An 18,359-nucleotide genomic window follows, 5' to 3' on the forward strand; every position below is an offset into this window, starting at 1 on the left:
TCTTTCTACGCCATCCTCGAGAGGAGAAGGCTGTACAGCCTCTTTCTGATACTCTCTCCGAGAGAAGCTCAACGGTGCAGCTTCCAGCTCACCTCGACAAGGAAACCTCCTCCAATCCAAGCTCTACCAACCTTCAAGCAGCGACGCAATGTCCTGCCGGAGAACTTCCAACAGCAACTGAGAAACAGCTACACAATGGCAGGAGCCATAAAACCAGCCAGACAACTTCACAGAGCTCCGAACAGCACAGCAACCTTTTTTTCAAAGGCAAACCACTTTATGGTATCACTTTTAATGCAATCTTGCGCAACAAGAAGCACAAGTGTAAATAAAGACATCGATGACGGCTGAACTCTGTCACGTTGACTTGATTTTTATCCGGAATATCACAGTCACACACTTTCTTTTCAGTCCCATATGTTTCTGGTCGCACCACTGAACTCCAACTGGGTTGAACTTTCGGATTTTCATTTTGTAAATGAAAAACCATGGTGATAGAGGAGGAGGTGAACCTGTGGTTTCTGCTGATCACGGCAAAAACAGTGATCACGGTGACATTAACGATGTTTGTGAGGCCTTTACATCGTATCGTTCATTTCTGAGGACATGCACGACCAGCGCCGTGAGGTCGACAGGCAGTTCAAAGCAAGTAAATCTGGGGCCTAGGAGCCAACATTTTGTTCAAACTTTTAGTATATTCTAGTGTAGACATTTTAAATTTTAAAGAGTTTTAACAGGCTGCAACATCGTGGTCCAGTCGTTTTTCCTTCATTCACTCAGGAGCTCAAACAGCAGCTCTTCCGTTGTTTCACTGAAACTTACGACAGCGATCCGGACTCCTCCACTCGATGCAGATGTTAAATTTGTGACACGAGGCCACATATGCAGCCAGCGCCACACACTGGTTGTTGACGTACTCTGCATCTCGGACCCAGATTTCACAAAAAGTGCTGGGCGGGACCTAAAAATCAAGAAAGAATAAAAATGCTTTTTATCTAAAAACATTGGTCATCATAATTGATAAAAGTAAAATCAATCATTTATTTTTGCTTGTAATTCGTCAAACATTTGTTTTACCAACGATGGTTAAAATGCGATGATGATTAAATTTCCATTTATTTATCGTATTTTATTATTTAATGATTGTTTTATATCATCTTTATGTACTGAAATTGTTCTACTTTCACCCAGTAAGAATATAGAACCTGAGCGGCACCTTCACTGTGTTTCAGACAGAACCTGAGTTTAGTTTGTGATCAGGCTGAGAAACTATTGAGACCAGAAACCGGCCCGTAGATGGGTGAACACGTACGAAGGCGTGGCAGGAGGAGAAGTGGTGGTTCTGCAGCATGTCCATGCATACGGAGCAGTCGCTGGTCGAGCAGTTGAGCTCGCGGCGGCGGCTGTGGCTGATGTAGCTGGTTGTGTTGGGAACCTGCCAGCTGTCGATGAAAAGAGCCGGATCCTCACTCACGCCCAACGTGGTCCCGTTGGCCAAAGTCAGGTCATTGGTTGGGTCTCCGTCACAGAAACCTGAGGCGGGTGTCACACAAACACAACATTAAAATCTCTCATAAAGGATGTGACAATCCTGATTGTGACAAATGGCTGTTGTAGCTGTTGTAACTGAACAATCAGGGATTATGCTTTGTACAACATGCAACCCAGGCTGGTGTTTCAGAGAGAGCTGAAGCAGTCAAATTTGTGCAGGAGCCCGATTTCTCCTACCACAGAGGCCAATGGTAGGAAGCTTGTTGCTGGAGCTGTCAATCACCATCATCCCAGTGCTGTGATACCACTGCAGCTTCAGACCGGCCGGGCTGCGGATCAGGTACATGTTTCCTGTGTCGTAGATCTCAAAGCCATACTTCTTGAAACGGGGCTTGGCGTATCGGGAATTGACGTAAAGCTGAAGGAGGCATAGAGCGGCTCAGAGGTTTAACCTGCTCGTGTGACAAGTAAGATACGAAAACAGTAAAAGTCAAGATAAGAAGGACGTGTCTCTTACCCTCCTCTGCAGCCGGTTGATGACGATGTGGTTGGACTTGTGTGTGATGTTTAACGCCACCAGACAGAGGTTGGTGAAATTCCAGAGGAGCTTGAGAAAAGAGAAGGAAATCAGTGACTTACGTCTCCATCACTTTGAGGGAACCAGGGAAGTCGACTTACCAGCGACTCAGAGTCTGCCGGACACTCCTGAACCAGGACGCTGACGGTCTCGTTGGGCAGCTGGGTCACAACGTATGAGGCAGCCTTGTAGATGGCAACACTGTTCCCATCAAACGTGATCACATTCAAGTCCGGAAACATCGAGCAGCGACCTGTAACATCAAGAAATTGAAGAAAAAAACAAAAGCAGGTAAAAGTGAATCTGCAACATCCATGAAATATCAGCTGGAAACACAGAGATGGAGAAGTTGTTTTTTCTAACATGGACAGTCCCACTGAGGGCAGCACTTGTCTCCATTGACCAGGATGGCGAAGCCGAGCAGGCCACAGTTCGGGGGTTCGGAGGTAAAGGGACAGCTCTGAGATTTGTTGAACAGAACGAGCTGGTTGTTGACGCAGATGTACTTTGTGCATTCGTCAACGATCTCTGCGTACGGAGGCTGTATGGAAACAAAATCAAAAACTGAACACCAGTTTCTGGCAAAATTTTATTGCACCGTCTGTATTTTTATACCGATATCGTCAAGTGAACAAGCCATTTGCTCAAGAAGGTTAGTGTGTGATATTAATAAATTAGATTAGATGATTAGATTAGATTAGATTACATTACATTCAACTTTATTGTCATTGCACAGTACAAGTACTTATACAGGTCGTACTTTTAAATGCATCTACTCTGTAAAATAGAGGAAGTAACTGGCTGCTACTTTATAAAATATCTTGATTAAAGCTGCAGTTGTGGCTTTTATTATGGAATTTAGTTTTAAAAATGTTCCTTCCTTGATTGCTTTGCTTGTAAACGGGAACAAACACATACAGAAATTTGGATAAAGTTAATCGTAGAACTTATATGTTAGAATTCTGTGCGACTGAAAGGTGGATGTTTAATAAGTGAACCCACGCTGCACATCCTCATTGGTGCAACAGCCTCGGCCGTTGAGCCCTCTGCCGTGTGTCTGGTCGTTGCAGGTGCAGGAGACACTGTTGACCCTGGACTGGTCTGACCCACTTTGTCCGACTCAGTAGTTTTGACCCTGGTGGCTGTTAGGAGTGTCGTCGCAGCAGGAGAGGTTAACCTCGGCTCCTGGGTGGAGACGAGCTCGTCAGTTGGCGGCATCCCTGGTTGGGATGTGGGTGGTGACGCTTCAGTCTCTTTGGTCGTCTGAGTTTTCTCAGATGTGATTGGCTCTCTGCTGGTCATCGTGGAGACGGCAGTATATTCTGTGACTGTTGTCAGAGTAGGAGCCGGCGGTCGGGGGATGATGGTGGTCGGGCCCGGAACTGCTGCGGTCGTGTTGTCAAGCTTTGTCATGCTCACTGTGGTGAGAGACTCGGTCGATGTTGCAACGCTTGCAGATGGCACTGCTGACGTGGTTGTTGTGCCGGGGCTTGGTGCGACAGTCGGCGGCCCGAGAGTGGTCGATCTGGCGGTCACTGTTGGGGGCCTTGTTGCTATGGTAACCCTTGCACTGTGTGGCCTGACCGTTGACCGCTCGGTCACTGTGATCCTTGGGGTGACTCTTGTTGTCACAGGGACTCTTGGGGTCGTCCTGGGGGTCGTCGTCCGCGATATGATCGAAGCAGTTGTAGCGGGTGTAGCTCTTGCGGTGGATACCAAACGGGTGGTGACTTTGTCTGAAAAAGTTGTCGTCCATGGAGCTGCCGACGTAGTTGTCTGCAGCGGTGACCAAGATGGAGGCAGCCTGGTGGCTGCTGTTGTTGACACCTCCACTCTACCCGTCACTGGATGTGTCGATTCTGTTAATGGCTGGAAGACAACGGGTCTCGGCTCGGTGGTGACATCACCTGGTGGCACTGTTGTAGGAGCTGCTGCGAGGGGCGAGGCAGGTGCACCAGGTGCAGGTGACGGAGGTGTAAACAGTATCCTGGTTGTGGTAGTGGTGATTTCTTCAGTTGAGGTTGTAGTTTGGGCAGCGGAGGTTGTGACAGCTGCTGACGTAGCAATAGTGTCCACCGGCTTTGTTGGCGTTACAGCAGGATAAGGTAGTTCTGTAGTTTTGGTGGAAGTGACCACATGGACAACAGGTTCAGAAGTGAACTCTGGTGTAATTGTCACTGTCGGGCTGAGGACTGAGGTGGAGGAGGTTTCCTGATGGGTGGGTTGCCATTGCTCGGAGGTCCGCAGGCTAGTTCCAGGATGAACAAAGCTTTCTGTCGTTGGTGCAGTCGTGGTTTCGGTATGAGACACAAGCATTGCAGTTGGTTTAGTTGTGATATGAGGACCCATGGACATGGTGGACGTTTCTGGAGCCTCTGACGGTCTTGGCAAAGTGATGTGAGTGGGTCTCTCTGCTGTCGGGGCAGCAGCGGACCAGGAGGTTCTCTCAGTGTAGACTGTGGAGGGGGACGCATGAGGAGCTGTCACGTCTGTAACCTCTGGATATGGAGGTGCAGGTGTTGTAGCTGCAGGTTTTTCAGAAACTGTAGCCTCAGGTACGTCCACTTCCGCTGTCGTTGTCCTCCAGGCTGCAGCCGCTGAGGTCGGAGAAGATGTTGCAGATGTAGTCACTGCTACATGGAGTTGGGTTGTTGTTGGCGACTCAGGGGTTGATGTGGGAGAGGTTGTAAGATCTGGAGGGGGGGTAGACTCAATCTTAGTTGTGGTAAGACTCGGTGTTGTTGTTCCTGGTGTTAGATGTTGTGTTGTTTTACTGGTAGTAAACGGTGCCACTGGCTTTCCCGATTCTGTGGTCTCTGCCGAAGTTGCCGTGGGCAAAGACACAGTTTCTGTTTCGACAGGAGGAGACGTTGAGAGTGGTGATGTGGTTGTGAATGCTGCGCTTGGTGAACCAGGCATGATAGTTGTGGTTGTTATTGGAGGAAGTCTCTCCTCTGTTACCATCTTTGTGGGGGCGTATGTGGACGCTGTGGTGGCCACACTGGGAGCCATGGTTCTGCCTGTGACTGCAGATGTCTCTGAGATCGGAGCGGGACTGGAAGCTGTTACAGTCGGAGTAACAGCTGCTGAATGTGTTGTAGCCTCTGTGGTCTCTTTGGTTGAGTGTGTGACAACAGAGAGAGGGCGGCTGCTGCTGGTAATGCTGGTTTGCCCCACGATGGAGGTCGTGGTTGGCGCTGCGGGTGCAGTCGGCTGCAGAGTCGCGGCAGTGGTGGTGACCAGTGGCTCAGGGAAGTCCGTGACTTTGGTGGAGGAAGTGATCCAGAACAGAGCGGTGATGGCAAACGGAGCGATGCTTGTCCTGGACGTGCTGAGACTGGAGGGGTTGACGGTGGAGCCCAGTGCCTCGTGCGCCCATGTTGTTGTATCTGTCACAGTGGTGGGAGGGGCCTCTGTCTCTCTGACAGTTGACGTCACAACCCCTGGCCTGACAGCAGGGGTTGCTTTTGGGGAAGCCAGAGGTACTGCTGTTCTGGATGGTTCAGGAGTAGCAGTGACTGGTCGGGTTGGCTCGTCAGGGGCGGGTGGGGCCATGGTGGGAAGGGTCTGTGTGTTGACAGCAGGAGCAACTGTGTTGACTTTAGTGGTTGGAGATTCATGTGGAGGAGCGGAGGACTCAGTGGGGACTGTGGTCTTCACGGTGAAGGTGGAGGCAGCAGAGGTCAGCTGAGCAGCGGGTGGTGTTACAGGCTGCACAACAACAGGGGCTTTAATACCTGAAACAAAACAATACAGAAATGTGTTACAGCAGCACTGAGGCTGTTGCAAAAAAAATTTCAGACAGGAAATCTGGAGGGATTCAAATGAATAACTGAAATCAAGCCGAGGATACTCACAGTCTTCCACATAAACACAACGACGGGTGACCTCGTCCAGAACCATGTGGGGGGGGCAGACAGGAAGGCAGCCCTCCACTCTACAGACAGCAACAAAGGGTTATATATGAAATGAAAAGTCAAACAAATCTCAAAAAGACTTTTTACAGTTTTGATTTATTCAGAGTTCTCTGAACAAGATGATCCGATGTTAATTAATTTTAATTATCTATATCTTTCTATTTTTATATATCAATGTGTCAGGATATTGAGGTTTTGGGAGATTTTAGTGCAGTTGTTAATATTGTTGGAGTTAGGAGCTCAAAGGTCTCACTGTGGGATGGTGACGCAGGCTTCGGCCGCCGGGTCGCTGCAGGTCCTGAAGCAGGGGATGACGCAGGAGTCGTACCTCCACTGACACTGAGGACGAGGCTGAGATTCTGGGTTTGGGCCTGAAAAAGAACCCACATTTTACATTTTATTTTCAAGATTCAGTATGAAAACATCATATTCTTCATCTAAGGTTGTTCAAGTTCTCTGTGCAACTTGCATCACATCAATACCTTTTTCAAGAATAAATCAATACTCCAAATTTCAAATCTTTTGCTTTTGAGATTTTGTTAAATGCCAATGATGAAAAGCTAAACTGAAAGAGATTTGAGGGGATTAAGCTTTAATAAAATTCTGGATTATAACTTGAGAACACTCCTTAAGAAATGTTCCTTGATTGAACAACTGTTGTGTCTCAGTAACTTTTGCTAATTTTGTGAGTTATGATGCGTTCACTGCACATTGGTAATTTGAGCGCTGCCGACCTGTCAGTCTGAAGAGCGTGGCCTTGCGGTAAGTGTCGGCGTGTCTGTATTTCAGCAGGTGGATGCGAAGCAGCGTGGTGTGCAGGAAGAAGCCGGGTTTGGCGTGGGACTCCAGCGAGTCGTAGCCAGGGACCCAGGTGTTCCTGTGGAGGACGAAGGTTGCCCCATCCCAGAATGCCTCGCTCTCCTCCCACTTGGCCAGCCTCACCTGGCCGCTGGGGCTCGCGTACAGGAAGTAGTTGGGTCTGTGGGCCGCCTCAAAGGAAACCCGTGATGTGTCTGCGTAGACGATAATTAAATGATTAATCAGACACCATGAAGAAGGCGAGCGGACAAGAAACACAAGTGTATCTGCCTCATATTCACAGTCAAACAAACAGTTGTCTATTTACATATAAAGCAAGGGTTAGGGTTAGGGAATAATCAATGTAGGAAAAATTTGCATTATTGTTTTATATTATAAAGTGTGTGTTTATTTCATACTCGATTCATATCTGTATCGAAGATGATTTACTTTCTAAAATTGGTATCAGCAACTACTCCAATATAAATTAATTATCACAGGAACAATAACTTATGAATTATAGAATTGGTTTGCCTAAAAAAAATTTGATTAACTATTTCCCCACTGCCAGAAGAGGAGTTTTTCTGTACTGTTCACGGTGCGTCATGTTCAACCTCACACACTGTTTTCTTCCATCACTGCCGATTGGAGCAGAAGACAATAAAAACTTGTGTCCACTGCAAAGTCATTTGACCCGGGAGTAATGAGGATTTTAACCCTGAATTTTACATTTGTTTTTGTTCCTGAATTTGTCTGTGTCATCTTGTGTGAACCCTCAGAAAAAAATGACATAATATGTGTGTGAAGGAATCAAGAATGTGTCTTGATTCCTCTTGCAGAGAGCAGCAGCAACATGCAGCAAACAGAGCAGCTTGTTTCAGGGAGTCTCGGCTTTCTGACCGGTCTGTAGCTCAGGTTGCTACATTAGCATTCGGCAGCCTGATCTCTGAACCCGTCAGCCCCTGGGAGTCCATCTATTCCATTCAGGTGTTTCCACTGGGGCATTCAAATCATTCCAAACACTGTTGTAAGATGCAGTTATAAGATGGACGTCTACATCTGGAATGTGGTTCAGCGTCTTTAAACTCATTGTTTTGAGCTCATCAACCGTTTCAAGTGACAACAGGCAGCTGTTTTTCTGATAAACAGTAGATGGACCCAGCTAGACACCAGCTGCTGAATACAGTCAAGCATTTAGCAGCTAATGACTTTGACATTTCCCCTCAGGAGGAGGTGGAGACCAAAAACAGAGCAAAAGGAAAATGAATCCATTCGCCACATGTTGCCCCAAAGCCACTGAATGTAAAGGGTCTTTCATCAGGTACAACAAAATGTAAAAAAAAACATCAACAATGACAAAGAAGAAGATTTTAGAAAGAAATGAAGGAGTTGAATAGATAAATTAAAACAATGTGTTAAATACAATAATAGGAAGGCTGCAGCAGACCTGTCAACACACCATTACAGTCAACTGGTTTTTAAACAACTCCTTTAATGCTCGATATGATTTTTAAGGTGGAAATAAGCTGAATTTGACTTTATGTGGATTTCTAAATTAAGATTACAGTTCATGACTGTCAGTAATAGTCAAGACAAGATTTCTTGGTTTGGATTTACTAACTTTACAGATTAGAGCTGAGCAGCTTTCTCCCGGGCTCCAGAAACAATAACCTCATTTTTGAAGACATTCCTTCACAAACAATCGTTGTTTTGTGCAGAGCCTGTTTAGGATCATAGTTCCCTGATGATGTCAAGTCCCTCAAACTGCTCCTGTAGATTCTTTAGTAAAATCTACTTTAAAAAATATTTTAAGACAAGTGAGAGATTTGAACTTTGATGATCAATGTGAAATAAACACATAGATGAGTTTTTTGTTTTACGAAATATTTAAACTCATTTCGCATTTCTGAGGTTTATGGTTAAGAACTAAATGGATTTAAGGCATCTCATTTTCTCCCAGTCGTATTAAGAAATTATTCTACTTGATTCACTTTTCAAATAAACGTACAAAACATAATCACTGTGTTTCCTCCATGGGTCTGTCTCTCAGTTTTAAGAACTATTGATTTCGTTCTTTAGAAACTTAAAGATTCTTCTTGCTGGACTTTGTTTTAGTTTGTATGAAGCGACTTTCAGACAAGAAAAGAACAAAACTAATCCAATATCTTGCAAAGTAAAAACACAGGAGATGGACTCACCGTGGGGTCGGGCTCTGCTGAGGCCCGGTGTCATCATGAACTGTGATAGGCTGCTGGGGGTGCTGGTGCTGCTGGTGGTGCTGGTGGTGCTGAGGTTCCCCAACTGCAGGAACACGGAGCCGCCGGACCTGCTGGCTGCCAACAGCATCGCCCGATCCCTGAAGGGGACGAGCCTGAAGGGGCCTTTACCCAAAACTACAGACAGGACGCCATGTCAGTGTTTTTACAGTAAAACAAACCAACCAATTAATGCCTCTCAACTCTGATTTATCTTTAATATACTTTTTTAACAAGAAGTAATGAATTGAATCCCATTTTCACAGCCATACAAACCAAGTATAAACTGTATCAGGGACATGAACTTTTTTACATTTTCTATCATGTTTTTAAACTTCCCAGCTTTATCTCATTACAATATTGTTATTGTTATTATTATATTAATTATCTGGAGAAGCAGAACTAAAGGTTGGAGTAATGGGTGGATAGATTAGCCAATAAAGAAAATAAGGTGAGAAGGCCTGTTTTCTGGAAAAAACCTCCCACACTGATAAATACTGTGAAAAATTACTGAGCTGTGGGTTAAATAAATAAATGTTCATACCTTTGTTGAAGAATTCACAATCATAAGCTGCAGAGACAAAATAATCCGTTAATAACAATAACGTAAACATAAAAAAGAGTTCTATATTTAAGACAAACATATTTATCTTATTTAAAAAAACATTTTTAAAAGGCTCTATTAATGATGAATGATTTATTGATGTTTCACAGGTTGTCAGGTTTACTGTTCATGATTATCTCTTAAATAAATATACAACTAGTGAGTTCATTCCTGCACTTTGACTTACGGCACAGTGACGGGGAGCGCCAGTCGACCGGCACCCCCTGGTGGCAGCAGCGTTGTGCGTACGCTGCCACGCTGCTGCAGAAACACTCGCAGTCACCTCCTCGGCTGCAGGAGCACGTGTCCGCCAGACAGTTCATGTAGAACCAGGTAACGTCCACCTGAAAAACACTAAACACGCTTCAGCAATTTATCAAGAATATATATGATGACTTTAATTTCAATATTCACAAACGACAAGGATTGATGGGAAGGAAGTCGAGGAAGAAAACAACTCTACTCCACCTGAAATCTGTCACTTTATGTTTGATCTATTTATTCTATCAATCTGGAATATAATAAATCTAAAAGGTTATGGAGGAACAACCTAAAACACACTTTAAACAAAGGGAATGTGTTAAACTGAAAAAAAATTGAATTATATGAGATTGACAGTTTCACAATAAGAGACTCCGGCATATATTTAGGTGTAAAGTAGTCGAGCGTCGTCAGACAGGAGGTGATGAGCAGAGAGTTTCAGAGCAACAAGACAGAAGCAGCAGATCCAAACCTGCAGGAGCAGATTACTCACCACTGGGTGGCAGGCCTGGAAGACTTCGCCGAGCAGGACGGCACATCGCCGCTTGGCAAAGGGTTCTCTGAGAGGACTGAGGCTGCAGGGGTGTCTGATGTCGGGACTGTTCACACACTAATCGCACACACACACACACACACACACACACACAGAAATCGTTTGTTTTTGTTTGTCAAGTGTAAAATACTTTATTTTGCCAAAGGGGAAAACAAAACATGTTAACTCGTCCACATCGTCTTTGATTTCATCTGATCTCTTCTTCATGGTTTTCAGTGAAAGTGACCGATTTCATCCGGTAAACACTGTTATAATTTTTACTTGATTCTTGAGTTTGGCTCTAATCTGTTCGTCAATTACTGAGCAACTCAAAATCTGGTATTTTGCTCAAATATTAAATATGAATAAATCCTTATTTGCAAGGTCAAATACCTTCTCGGTCACAATTTAGTCACTTCAGGAGTTGTATTCAAGGTGATTGGTTAATGGAGTTTTGTTCTTAAATAAAATGAGTCTCAAAGATTGATTAATTTGTTGTTTTTTGTCATATGTCCAAAAAGTGTATTTTACTAACAAAGCAGCAGAGCAGAGTGAGGTGTTGATCTCTTCTATCGACTTTGTCTCTACGTTGCCCACAGATAACGAAGATAATTTCATTTCCTTTTACTTCAAGTTAACACATCATGAGAACCTCGTCTGACGATGCTCCAGGTGAAACTCACCTCCGCTGCCGTCCAGCTGTTCCCAAACTCCTGTGGCGTAGGAGAGTCGATGTTGTCGGGCGTCCGCATCTCGTTCACCGTCTTCAGGTCAAAGTTTCCACACAGTCCGCTGAGCTTCCCCTGAACACATCATCATCATCATCATCATCATCATCATCCTCATCATCATCATCATCATCATCATCATCTCTCTTTTATCGTCCTGTTTGTTTCAAAACTCTCTGCCTGTAGTTTCTCTCCGATCGCCACAAACAACAAATCTCGTTCACTTACTTTGTTGTTTCCACGATTTCAACCACATCACACGGTCTTCAATTGGAGTAGAGAAGAACTAGAAGTGCTCTCCGTGGTTGAGCATCATGTGATGCGGTTGAAAGTTCTCAAAGAAGCGTGTAAGAGGATCTTGAGTGTGATGCATGAACTGTAAAGCTCAATTTAGTTCGTTTTTTTCTTAAAATTTTTGATTTCCCTATTTAATTTCTTTCCAAATGCTAATTTTGTTTAGTTTGTCTAAGATTCATCATGATGCCCTTTTATATTTACGTAAATCGCCTCCTTAGTTAGTTAATCAAAGTTTTGAAACAAACCAATAAAACATTTAAGTCAAAACACATTAAAGTTATTTATGTACAAAACTAACCCATCAGTAGAAAAAATGATCATCCATCCCTACATGTTGAAGTGTGCATTACAGATAAAATTGCTTTTCTTATTACTGACATTTGTTTACACTTTTTTTACTACACAAAAACAGAATCAGTGGTTTTCACACCCCTGCTAACACTGGAGACTCGACAGAGCCGGTGTCCTACCTGCCAGCGAGGTCCGACCTGGATGTGGACGGTTGTCTTACGGTCCCAGAGGATGGTGACGTCCTCCTCGGGGAAGTGAATCACTGTGAAGTATCCCGCCGGCCAGATGAGCATCCGCTGCTTCCTGTCGATCACACTGGATGGATTCTACATGAGAGAGAGAGGTTCCAGTTCACATGTTGCTCTCGTGATGACGGTAAATCTGCCGCGGTAAAACAGATCTGGACTCTTCTCTTACCGGCTTCCCAGTGTCGTCGTCGAACGCTACGAAGGATCGTCCGATGCTGACGAGCAGCGACTTCCTGCAGATGACGCCGCTGTCGAAACAGTCGATGTTCTCGGCCGTGACGCTGAGCATCGCATCGGCGCTGCTCTGTGGAGGAAACACACGAAAAGACACAGCAGAGGTGGTAAATCTGTTCACTTAAAGTCTGCGTTAATTAAGCTTTTTAAACGTTTTTTTTTAGTCATGTTGTACTTGCACTGCCCGAAAATTCATCACATTTCAAGGCTTGTATAATAAAAATTACCAATTATCATTTATCCCTATGTAAACAAACAACAGACATTTTATTTAGCAATCAGCCAGATTGACTTTAACTAAAAAGTATTTATCACAGCAAACACCCTATAAATGCATTTAGGTGATTTAAAAAAGGGTGACAATAAAAATGTTATATAAAAGGGAGAATTTTTGAAAAAATCAAAAAAAATATCAGTAGTTTAGCCTCTTATTGTTGTATTTAGGATTTCTTCACCTGCTTAAAAAGACTACAGCGCTGCAAAGTGGCACTTTTCCCTGTTAAGTCTTTTTTTTACTTCAACATTTTAAAGAATTCTGATCTGTCAACTTCTTATTTACCACAACAATCGGAACCTGAGTGAAAATCTGTTCCAGCTGTTTTAAGCGTCTGTTACAGTGAAAAATTAATTTATCCAATGACCCCAAACAATAAACCACCAGAATAAAACTATAAACCTTCAAATGGAATTCCAGTACTTTTCAACCTAGGCCCTATTTTTCATAAACGTGGGCGTGTAAAAATGACTGACGCAAAAACAATAAGAATCGTTCGCCACAACACTCATGTAATCTTATGGGGCAACTACGACAGTCCATGAAATATCCACTAAAAGTATTTTTACTAACCAACAAAAGGCTGAGACTTATTCTGGTCTCTTCTAAGAGTCTGGCAACTTTACAAATATCTTGTTCAACCACACGTCTCAAGTCTCGTGGCGGTTGGATTGTTGCAGGAAGACGGAGGTAGATACATGAGTGAGAGTCGGAGAGAGGAGTTTGAATTTCACTGAGAAAAACTATTATGGCTGAATAGAATTTAATTCCTCATCCCTACTTGTTTGAGCTGCAGTTAACGGACGAGGAGTTCCAACAAATTGAAGTGCAAACGAGGAGAGAGAGAGGCAACGAGCTGCTGGTGGCACAGAGAAACTATTTGAATCTTATATCGGTGAAAAAATTTACTTTAAGTGGAGATTTCATGGATTGTCGCAATTGCCCCATAAGATTATATTGTAGTCAGAGCCAACTGCAGAGATGAGCTAGAGGACCGATTCCAAAAGTACCATTAACTGACATACTCACATATAAATATACATGTTCAGGTTAAAATCCACAAATCCACAATTATGTTTCTTTAACCATGAATTTATTTCAGTACCTTTACGAGATAGACTTTGCATGCGCCGACGTAGTCATACAGCAGGCCATCGAACGTCCTGTAGTGGCGATCTCCATAAGCCGTGCACATGGACGGACACGGACGAAACACACACTGGAACGTCCCGTGCTGGCAAACACTACAAAGACATGGAGTGACTCAGCATCAACTTGTTCCCACTTAGCAGGAGGACTCTTTTTTTCCACGTCTAATGGCCTCCCTTTGTCCCACAACTCGGCCGAAAAGCGTCCGGTGCATCGTCACAGTTCTGAATCACTGAGCTATTAGTCTGTCATCTACGTCTTCTTCTCTGGCTTGAAGAAGAAATGGGAGAGTGACTGGGATCACTGGGAGAGTGTTTCCTTTCACCAGTGATGAACAGTGTGAAGCAGAGGGAATCAAAGAGTCATAACAAGGGCTTGCTCTGTTTTCCAGCTCCTTTTTATGTTTTCCTGTGCTGTGATAACAGAGAATTATGAATATCAGGTGACCGCTGCTGCGATCAGAATCTATCTCAGGACTCATCGGCCTCTAGGCAACAACCTGACTTTGAAGAATTAGTACAGAGGATGAGATTTGACAGACATAGTTGAAAGATAAGGTAAAAACTAATTAGAGTCCTGAGGTAAAGATGAAGACCTTCTGCAAAAAGGAAGAAAAACATAGTGTATAAAAACTTGATCTGATTTATTCCCACAAACACTTGAACGTACCACTGATGGCAGGGGGAGGAGACTCTGTCGCCGGGGTAATATTCCTTTCCCTTCCACAGACAGGGGCAGGCTGCAGGTCCGAAACACTCGTCTCCATGTTTCAGGAAGCTGGGAGCAGGAACAAAGAAGTAGTTCAGGATAAAATGGTTTCACAGCTTTGTGATTTGGAAAATTAAAGTTGGATGTTTTGGTCTGAGATCAACACGTGTGATTATGTATGACTATCCCTTCTGGGGTTAACAACAACTTCCTTCGCGGGAGAAATCATTTGGGTATTTGCTCTGACACCAGCAAATGCATGCATATTTTCATGGGTTTAAACAATGAAACATTTCATCTTTAAAGGTTCAGTGTGTAGGAGTTAGTGACATCTAGTGGGAAAGTGTCATGTTGCAGCTGCTTATTAGTCTTTTGATTAATCGACAAGTGACTGGAAAACCCGAGACACAAGTTTGGGTTCGGTCAACGTTGGTGTCATTTCCACCACAAAGCTGAATCAAGTAGATTCAGGCCACTGGACGTAATCGGACTTTACCCTAAAAATGTTTTGTAGCCACCAATAAAATCCTTTAAACACAAGGACCAAAGATAACAGGAACGTGTGGTCCCACCTGAAGATCTGATATAAAACCTCCTGAATGAGCTGTTGTCTGAGGACAGAGCTCAGTGCTCTCTAACGTGAAGATATGGACTCCTACCGATGTAATTATGTAAGAACTACGGTCAAATAACACAATCATCATTTTGTGTCCATCTCTTCTATGAGGACCGTCCTTTGCCAACAGAACAACAGAGGTGGAGCGATGGCGGGAGCTGAGAGCGAGTTCCAGGGGAGTCGCCTGCGGATCAAAAGCCAGAACACTTGTTCGCCATATGAGAAAACCAGACGATTAGGATTCTCAGAGATATAGAGAGAAGCCGTCTTTGTGCCGATCCCTTCATTTGCTTTCCACTCCTCGAGACGAAGCCGATAAGCATCTTGTAATAACCAGGGATGAGCTACATGCACTGGACAATGAGGTGACACACTGAATGGTCCGACCACAAACTTCAGGCTCATCGGAGTAGAGTTGCACAGCAGATAAAACGGCGTTAACAGCTTCCTCTAACCTGCCGCCAAGCCAGAGTATCAATTACTCTGATCAGAGATTCTGAAATCACTCCCCTTCCCGATCCACTTGCATATTATGAGTAAATCCTCGTAAAAACACGGTTTGCATTTTGAACTCAATCCTCTCGGACGACGTATAGGTGTCGGGGGAAGATGTATTTGCGTTGTGCGGTGACTGGCGGCCGGGTGGAGCAGTGGGCTGAACGCAGCCTGCGACATATCCGGTTCAATCACATGAGATAATAAAAGTGGAGGGTGTCACATGACTTTTGACGTGATCAATGTTTCACGGATGTCGTAACAGTGACCTAAACAAACTGTGAAATTTGATAAGTTGGTGTTTATTATAAAAACAAATACGAATCTTAAGTTGTGTTTACTTATTTACTATTATTACTTATTTATATTATTAACTTTTTTATAAGGGGAGAGGTTTATAACCTATAATGCAGCCGGCCAACAGGGGGCGATCAAGACGCTTTGGTTTCACTTTTGGAAGCTAACTTTTGAACCATCTTTTCTCTAATCAATGGTTTGTATTTGTTTGGAAGTTGCCCACAATCCGGCAGAGGACAGATTTTTGTTTGTCAGATGTTCACTCTGTAGCTAAAACCAAATCCTGATATGTTGCGTGTTTCTGTGCTGCACCTGAAACTTCAGGTTCATGTGAGTTCAGTCAGACTAATTAACACAGAACGAGGAATGACTGAATGAATGCTCAGCGTTTTGATCATAAACAAAGTGTTTCATTGTGAATGAAAACACGATGAGTTCTCCTGTCAGCACCGCAGCCTATTATTCCCCCCCGAGGGTTTAAAGGTCCAGTGTGGAAGATGTAGAGGAAAGATTCAGGTGAAAGTGAATACAAATAATCCTAGTGAAGTTTTCCAAAGTTTGGGGTAAGGGCTGTTCAGCTGCAGCATGCCACTTCACCACTAGATGTCACTAAATCTTACACACTGAACCTTTAAAGTTTGGCTGCAGAAGAATAAGTTGAGTCTGAGTTTGGATTTTTCTGATGTCACAATCGGCTGATCCGTAGTGAACCTTTAAGTCCCCCCCCCCCCCCCCCCCCCGGTCACTGCTCTTATTAGCACTGCTGTCATCAGGGGGCTGGCGGGATGAATGAAACCTCTGTGTCCATATTTACCTCAAAATTACTCACAAGCTATCGTGTTTCAGGCCGTTATTAAACACACGCTGCACCGTGGATGACGGGGTTTAGAGTTTGTGGTTCCCGTCAACGCAAAGGTTGTCGTGCTGTGAGTGGATTAAATGAGTCGGACCAGTGAGGTCGACAGAGGTGAGGCAGGGGTGAGATGACAACGAGGCGTCGGCACCACAATGACCTTTTCCTCTGTGTCAGCTGGTTTCATGATGTCAGACGATAACTGCTGCTATTCATCGAGGTGTAGAGGGAACTTCAGTGTTTAATATTCACCTTTACATAAATAAACTTTATGTGATAGTTTAAATTCAATAATAAATATAATATGTCTTTCAAATATTGACAATGCAGGAGATTTTAAAAAAGACTATAGTCTTCTTATGAACTCCTGATTAATATTATAATAGATGTGTGGTATATTATTATAATTGTAAATACGATTCCTGCCTTTTTCTTTTTAATTTTGGGTTCAGAAGATTGTTTTGATTTTCAATCATTTGTACTTTGTGTGTTGTTCTTTTCTTCTGCAGCTCGACGAAAGTGAAGGGTTAAGAATATCAGGACACACTGTGCTGAGTGCGCATTAGTGTCCAGTCCCTGAATCAGCCCAACAAAAGACCAGTGTTGTCTCTCCTGCTGCAGAGATACCATCGGCTATATAATCTGTGCAAAAGTGTCATAAACTAGGAAACGTTTAAACTGACCCGGCCTGTTCATCTTCTTATCTCGATGACTCTTGGTTGATGTCACAGAATGAAACCACTTAACCCTCTTTTCAGGCCGAGCGCCAGAAGCGATTAGAGGGATCAGATGACCGTGATCTACTCCGGGATGTCCGTCCACCTCACCTGATGGTTTTAGGGACTTTTGATCACCACAGATGATCCGGAGACGGTTTAAAAATACGTCTTTGCAGTGATAAATATGTTACATCAGATATTAGAGATAATGTGTGAGGTTCTTGTTCTTTCTTTAGAACTTGAAACATTTCAAACCAACCTGAACAATTTCAAACAAATGACTCAACTTGTGAAATCAGACTCGTTGGATGAAACTTCCAAACGTCTGTAGTTCTTAGAGGACAGATTGCAAGAAGACATAAAATGACGGGACATCAAAACAATAATGCAGATCATATGACGCTCACTGAGGTATGACTTCTGCCGAGAACACGCTAAGGATGTAGCACACATGATGAGAATGGAGCTCGTTCATTAGTGCATTACAATGTGACGTGAGATGTGTTATAGGTTTTTGTAAAAGATCAAATTGAAAAGGTAAATGTGTTTTGATTAATAAATAAAAATATACCTGGTTTTAATTGTTAAATCTAAAAGCTGGTCGTGCATTGAAAATCATTTTTTTTGCCAGTGATTTAAATATTTGTCATCATGCAGTAAAAATAAATTAAAATAGAACAGTGAGACTTCAGTTTGACTAAATCGTTTCACTGTAATATTCTGTGGGGGCTCGTGAACTTCCCAAAATGACCTGTAGGACGTCACTCACCCGGGGGGGCAGGAGCATCCGGCCACGCAGGGCTCGTGTGTGGAGCAGGTGAGGTTCAGCAGGTAGGACTCACAGGTACGCTCACAGGCCACGCCCCTTTCCGATAGGAGGCCTTCCCCCCCCTCCGAGCAGTTCAGGTAGAGTTGACCAGCCGGACACAACCCGTCTGCAGGAAGTGAAGCAGGAGGAGAAGTTAGCACAAGTTTTATGCACCTGTTGTTTCTTTATATTATTAAGAATTACAGA

General features: G+C 43.8%; 1 protein-coding gene across 1 annotated transcript in view; it reads right to left on the bottom strand.

The window, feature by feature from the left end:
- The window catches only part of LOC133956420 (otogelin-like), a 50,202-nt gene that overhangs the window by 11,793 nt on the left and 20,050 nt on the right, over positions 1-18,359 (bottom strand). Inside the window, exons 24-42 of the mRNA XM_062391438.1 lie at positions 18,114-18,279; positions 14,326-14,433; positions 13,613-13,751; positions 12,169-12,303; positions 11,931-12,077; positions 11,119-11,238; positions 10,397-10,513; positions 9,830-9,986; positions 9,583-9,609; positions 8,982-9,176; positions 6,720-6,998; positions 6,239-6,356; positions 3,071-6,005; positions 2,432-2,609; positions 2,170-2,321; positions 2,009-2,098; positions 1,729-1,909; positions 1,313-1,533; positions 823-961 (exon numbers count right to left, since the gene is read on the bottom strand). Coding sequence (XP_062247422.1) covers positions 823-961; positions 1,313-1,533; positions 1,729-1,909; positions 2,009-2,098; positions 2,170-2,321; positions 2,432-2,609; positions 3,071-6,005; positions 6,239-6,356; positions 6,720-6,998; positions 8,982-9,176; positions 9,583-9,609; positions 9,830-9,986; positions 10,397-10,513; positions 11,119-11,238; positions 11,931-12,077; positions 12,169-12,303; positions 13,613-13,751; positions 14,326-14,433; positions 18,114-18,279 — 5,604 coding nt within the window. The remainder of the gene's footprint in view (positions 1-822; positions 962-1,312; positions 1,534-1,728; positions 1,910-2,008; positions 2,099-2,169; positions 2,322-2,431; positions 2,610-3,070; positions 6,006-6,238; positions 6,357-6,719; positions 6,999-8,981; positions 9,177-9,582; positions 9,610-9,829; positions 9,987-10,396; positions 10,514-11,118; positions 11,239-11,930; positions 12,078-12,168; positions 12,304-13,612; positions 13,752-14,325; positions 14,434-18,113; positions 18,280-18,359) is intronic.

This window comes from Platichthys flesus, chromosome 1 (genome assembly GCF_949316205.1).
Source record: "Platichthys flesus chromosome 1, fPlaFle2.1, whole genome shotgun sequence".
Lineage (NCBI taxonomy): Eukaryota > Metazoa > Chordata > Actinopteri > Pleuronectiformes > Pleuronectidae > Platichthys > Platichthys flesus.